At 40.0% G+C, this 6,399-nt stretch overlaps 1 protein-coding gene across 1 annotated transcript in view; it reads right to left on the bottom strand.

The window, feature by feature from the left end:
- The window catches only part of sost (sclerostin), a 7,309-nt gene extending 3,729 nt beyond the window's left edge, over nt 1–3,580 (bottom strand). Inside the window, exon 1 of the mRNA XM_017435458.3 lies at nt 3,180–3,580. Within this exon, the coding sequence (XP_017290947.1) occupies nt 3,180–3,423 (244 nt within the window). The 5' untranslated portion in view covers nt 3,424–3,580. The remainder of the gene's footprint in view (nt 1–3,179) is intronic.
- Nucleotides 3,581–6,399: the final 2,819 nt, after the last annotated feature.

Raw genomic sequence — 6,399 nt, 5'->3', positions numbered from 1 at the left:
TTAATGACAGCTGTTTTAAGAGGCAGTGGAACATAACCAGATTTCAGTGATTTGTTTATTATTTGTGTGATTAATGGACTTATTGCAGCGTGATTAGATTTTATAAGTGATGAGGGGAAGGGATCCAGGGCACAAGATGAAGGCTTCATTTTCTTGAGAATGTTCTCCACTTCACTCTTAGCAACTTCATCAAAGCAGCTCAGGGACTCATGGTGTACAGGGACTCATGGTCACTTCAGCTCTTTCTGTAGGTAAACAAACATGTGTGGTGTTTGGCTTCTGGTTCGTAGGCATATTTTACTAACAGACCAGCTGTTCCAACGTTCTCCAGTTGTTGGTGGTTGACTCATTTTACAGGAGCTGCCATGTTGTATTTCTGGAACCACACTAACGATGTGGCGCTTTAAGCCCCGCCCACTCCCCAGCACACAATCATGGTGTCACATGAAATAATTCATTACTGCTAAAACTTATTAGAAAAACGTATACCTGAGGAAACAGCAGCAAAGTAGGAACTACGTGACTCGACAAGCATCAACACCTGAAAAAGATTATCTGTGCTTTTATTTTGTAAGGGCAATGTCTTCTTTGTTTACATGGACGGGGTGGGGACGGAAAACTTGAACTGGAACCCAGAAGCTGGTCCCGTTCCTCTTCTGGGTTCCATTAAGACGTTTACTCCCACGTATTTTGTTTAATTTTTTTATTATTATTATTACTTAAAAGGACCCCTAAAGCATCAGTATTAAAAATATATTGTGCAGATTTTGTTTCTTACTTTATGATTCTTTTGTTTTTATGACTCCTCATGACTTTGCAATGAAGCTCTTTTATTGGGGTTTCAGTTTTTTGTGTAAAAAAAAAAATGAAAGTAAGATCAAATCTAAACTGGAGGCAGCATTTCATTTTAACCATGACATTTTCTTAAACATAAGTACTCTGTTTTAAATTTAACTAAACACAGCAATTTGTGCCGTTAAGTGGAGATTTTAAGACAATAAGATCAGACGAGAGCTTGACTCGAGGTCCGATTATTAGCTGACAACAGCGTCCGACAAAAACATCCAGCTGGCAACAATAAGCTGATAGAAAATCCAGAGCAGAGGGCCGTTAAAACGGCTCCGTGGAACCAAACGATGAAAAAGCTGGCATTGTGTGCCGGCCCTCAGGAGATGCATGTTGGTAGAGGAGTAAATGGGTGTGCAGCAGGCAGCGCTACAAGAAACAAACTGGACGTCATCCAGACTGATCTGAAGCAACTCATTCTGTAATGCAGCTTTTTAACAGCCACATGAACGAGGAATTGTTCTGGTTTTTTGTTTTCTTACACGAGTTGTGTAAAAACAGAAGAGCCGTCGGTTGAGATTCTCGAACATGGATCTGTTTTTCGCTGTGATTTACTTTGCTGAACAAAGAAGTTACAGAGAGAATGCTGAGTCAGCGTTAACGGGATTGTTTTTCCGTTTAAAGTTTCTTCCCTACGTTGTTTGGAATCTGATTTACTTCAGAATACTATCAGCTTTTTCAGCCGCTCGTTTATCGAAACGTTCAGCTCGTTAAGAATGTTACTTTTTGAAATATTTAACTTTATTTTTGCTCATCGAAATGCACTGAGATCTCTTCAACGCCCTAAAATATTTAGCATACTTGCTCTGTTTGTCTCTTTCTGATTCCTTTTTGTCTCCCTATGTGTCCTTTTTGTATACTTACAATGAAAACGTGCCTTAATGACTTGTCTTTTTTGCCGTTTTTGGCATTTTTGTCTTTTTATCTCTTTATGCTTCTTCTGTCTGTCTTTCTGCTTCTTGTGTCTCTTTTTTCCTTAAATATTTCAACTAACATTGAAAGTTTAACTCCTCAACAACTCACTTTCAATAGAAAATGTCAGTTTTTCTAGTTTGAGGTCTTTTCCCTCCAGGAGAACCTGATCTTGTCTTATTCTGCTCAAGGCTTTACACCAAACACCCGAAAACTGTCACTCGTGTGTTTTATCCAGTCCAGTTCGGCATTTCTCCACTTAGTTTCGGTCCTTTTCTCTGACCGCCTTGAAAAGAGACACTGTTTCGCTGTAAATTGACGTTTTCCTTTCGGAGTTTGGAGCAGATTGGAGGAAAGCCGGGCTGTGGTCAAAGCCGTGTCCCCAAAGGAAACCACGAGAAGCCATCCGAGGACTCGGCCCAAGAGTCAAATGATTAAAAAAAAAGGTCCACGGGGGGGTTCCTCCAGCCCTCAGTGAAGTTTGCTGTATATTTACTATGAAAACATGCACCCCTGACTTGTATAAAATGAGATTTGTTTGGATTTGCTCATCTGCATCTCGTTAGAAAGACGAGGATCCCTCACACCAACCGACTAAATCCGTAAATTCTCCTGTCAGAAGTTCTTCGGATCTAATCAATCATCTTTAAACTCCTAATTAAAAGGCCACAATGGAGCAGAACTTGTTGCACCACCCATGTTGAGCACTCGGTTCTCCTGCACAACGCACAGCTTCTCCCCGCCACAGGTGGGACTCATTCTCGTTTAAAAAGTTATTTCCAAAGACATGCCCGCCGAAGACCAAACTGTGAGGGTTTCTCCTTTTTTTTTATTTATTTGGGAGACATGTTGTTGCAATCAAATGGTTATGGCGTAAGTGGAGCCTGACTAATAGTGTAAAGAAAGAAGGAAACAACCTGGAAGACAACGTGATGTTATCAGACTGTTGTTGGAGGGAAGAAACCACAAGAATGTACGGTTCTCATCACCCTCATCTCTGGGCCCGGAGCCCAACTCACCACACAGCAGATCTGCTGCTAATCAGTGAAATGGTGTGAAAACGAGGGAGAGTGTGAGCTGGTGATTGGGCATGATGAGCACAAAGCCACAAAGCTGCATGCGTCCTGGACATGTTTGCATGCTTTAAAACGCTTTATTCGTTTATTTAAGACCTGCAAACGATGATCAGAATTTAACTTTGGGGTAAAACAGAAACATCTGAACCCTATGTTAAACTTTTTAGATTTAAAATAAAATAAGGCACGTTTAATTTGTTAATTTAATGGTTATCCAAATTTATATTCTCACTTTTACGCGTAAAATATCTGCGCTTTTTTTAACTTTTTGCCTAATTAAACATCCATTTGTCATGTTATCCTGCTGGGGGGTTTTTTGTATAATTTGTCCAAAATGATACTTACTGTAAGAAACTGTGTTGGAAACTCTGCCTCCGTTTTTCGCCCTGTTATTCACGGTGCTGTTCTGGCCGTTCGGGCTCTGCAGAACCGGCTGGTGGGCCGTCCGGCTGTTTCCTCTGTTAGACTCCGGTAAAACCTCCGTGGCGCCGTTTTTCAGCACCTTCCATCCCCGGACGGCCGTGCAGCATCCCTGCAGCAGCAGCAGGAGCGCCGGGCTGGAGAGCAGGAGGGCCGCGCACACCTGCATGATGGCCGGCGTGACAGGAGGCGAGCAGGAGCCGAAGGAGAGGAAGGTCTTCCTTGGATCAGGGCGCACGCAGGACACACACGCGCACAAGTGATGCCCAGGCGTCTCAGCTCCAGTCTGCGCGCGCTCAGGCGGGTTTTGAAGCAAGTTCTGGTCTGGGGGCTCACAATTAAACGCCTCACTCCGAGTGGGAGGGACTGAACCTGGGAGAAGGATTCATTCAGAAAGGAGGAGGAGGAGGAGGAAGGATGAAGGATGGGGGGTAAAAATAGAAGAGAGGAGGAATGTGAGAAGAAATGAGTTAAAGTGGGAACAGAAAGCTGAAGAAAAATGAGCGTGTTCAAGAAGCCGAAACTGGGTTGTTAAAGTTAAAGTTGAATTTAGCAAATCAAAAGCCAAAATTAGCAAAACAGTGACTAAAAGCTAAAAACTGTAGCTAAATGCTAAAATTGGCAAACCAGGTAAAAGCTGAAACCAGCAAAACAACAGCTAAAAGCTAAAATTACCTAAACATAACCTAATAGGTAAAATTGTCAAAATAGTAGCTAAAATTAGCTAAACAAAATTTAATAAATAGAACTGTCAAAACAGTAGCTAAAAGCTAAAATTGTTAAAACTAAACCTTGAGTCAGAATGATCAGAACAGTAGCTAAAAGCTAAAAATGAAGTACGCTGTGACATATTTCAAAAAGCAAAAAGTTTTTAAAGTATTTGAAGAGTTCTTGGTTTGTTTCAGTGAAGTTAAATATTTCAAGAAGTACAAAAGTTATAAAAAACCTGAAGGAGCTGAATATTTTGGCATTTATAAACGGTTAAAACAGCTGAAAGTCTCCAGTCTAGAACAGAAAGGAGAAACTAAAGAGGTGATCGATGATGAGCAACGAGACACTAACAGACGAAACAGAATTATTAAATTTGAAGGAATGCATATCACAGCAGAGGTTTAGACTAAGATCAGCTTATGAAGAGAAATTAATTTTAGCTGCTTTCGGTCAAAACTTGAAAATAATTTCTGCACCACCTCGTGTGTGAGTGACTCTCAGCTACTACCACTTCACACTGACAGAGTTAGAGCCATGTTTGTGTTGGCTAAGGCTGGTTAGCTGTGGCGGCCATCTTGAATTGGGTTAACTCTAAAGTCAATCAGCTGCAGATGTAAATCCAATGATTACTTCGGGTTCGTGAGATATTTTGCTAACAGGCAGAAAGCTTTAAGCACTTTTCACTTGGGGATGACTCTGTTTCTAACTCACCAAGATGTTTTTTTTTTTTAATATCTTGAAAACTGACTAAATATGGCCATTTTTTTATCTTTGCTGATGTGTGTATCTGTGTTGCCTTGGAAAGCATTTAGGCGCCTTTGAGGTGGTTTATTTTGGACTGCATCTGAACACACTCCTCCTGAGAGCTTTCACAAAATGAATCCTTCACCTCCTGCATTAATTACCCCTCATCACAGCTCTCAGCAGAGACATTACAACTAATGAGGCGCTGGAGCCTGAAACTCACACTGCCTTAAACTCCAACAACACACCGTCACGTCTTGTTTACAGGATTGTCTGATAGTCCCAATCCACGTATCTGCCTGGAATCACTTCTATCCCAGTGACATGACAACGGGCCGAGTCTCTCATTCTAACACTGCCCTCTGGAGGGAGAGTTTAGATGATAAGAGTTCCTCTTCATCTTCTGACAGGCAAAGCAAAAACTCCAACCAGAAATGTAAAAAGTGATTATCTTGGTCAATAACATTTTGATTTGTGCATGTGCTCCACGTCTAACTTGGTCAGTTACCTCAAAACGATGTGCATAATTAGATATAGATTAAATATCTTTTTTTATATTCTGAAAATTAGCCTTGAATAAAGTTTTGTTTTTAAGCTCCAGTGCAAACAGAACCTTTCGTCACATGTTAACGTCTCGTAGGAGCCGCACCTCTGGGCTGTCAGGTCCAATCATCTTTCCTGAAGGGTGCTAAAAAATAAACCCTGTAGTTACCCCTAAAAGTGTAAATTCAGCAACCGATTTTAAAAAATGAATTTGTATGAGTACATACAAATCATTGTTAATCTTTATTTAAATAAACCTGGCTGGTTATATCAGTTTTTAAGATAAAAGTTACAATTCTCAGTGTGTGAAGAAGTTTAATCTATTTTACAAAAGTGTCGGTTCAACAATAAATCTCTGCTGATAGGAACCTGATCAATGTGCTTTATCACGATTAGAACTGCTTTAATTTGAAAGGAAACGGATAAAAAGTGCTCCAAGTTCAAACAAGGTGTTGGTTGGGAAGACACACAAGTAAAAAAGACAGAAATGGGACTTAATTTAATAAAAACAAAAAGCAAGTATCTTAGTTGTCTCTTTAACTAAAAGTCTGTTGGGAGCACCCTGGGAACTGAAGTCTCATAACTCAGTTTAATGAGATTTGACTACATTCTTTTAGGATTTCTCATAGTTTTTGTTTAAAATGTTTCGTTTTGCAACTCCAGTTCTGAAAAAGTTGGGACGAGGTGTGAAATGTAAATAAAAACAGAAAGAATTGATTTGCAAATCTCATAAACCCATATTTTAGTCACAATGGAACATAGTAAACATATCAAATATTAAAACTCTTCTTTTTTTTCTTAAAGGAAAAACGGTTATTTTGAATTTTATGGCTGCAACACAACTCAAACCAATTTGGGCCAGAGGCAACGAAAGGCTGTAAAAGTAAAACCTACAAAAACAGAAACAGCTGGAGGAACATTTTGCAACTAATTAGGTTAAATGACAACAAACAGGTCAGTAAAAGGACTGGGAATAAAAAAAAAAACTGGTTTAGAGAAGCTGAAGTAAAGATGGGCAGAGGTTCTAAATTAAAAATCATGTTCTTCAACGGAAAACTGGGAAGACTTTGAATCTCCCATCATCTGTATAAACCTCTGAGGTCAAAGGTCAAAGCTGGTTCTGGTTCTGCTCAGGAACGCTGTCTGT

Source organism: Kryptolebias marmoratus, linkage group LG17 (genome assembly GCF_001649575.2).
Source record: "Kryptolebias marmoratus isolate JLee-2015 linkage group LG17, ASM164957v2, whole genome shotgun sequence".
NCBI lineage: Eukaryota > Metazoa > Chordata > Actinopteri > Cyprinodontiformes > Rivulidae > Kryptolebias > Kryptolebias marmoratus.
Note: the sequence above shows the minus strand (reverse complement) of the source record. Positions and strands in the feature narration are given on the sequence as shown.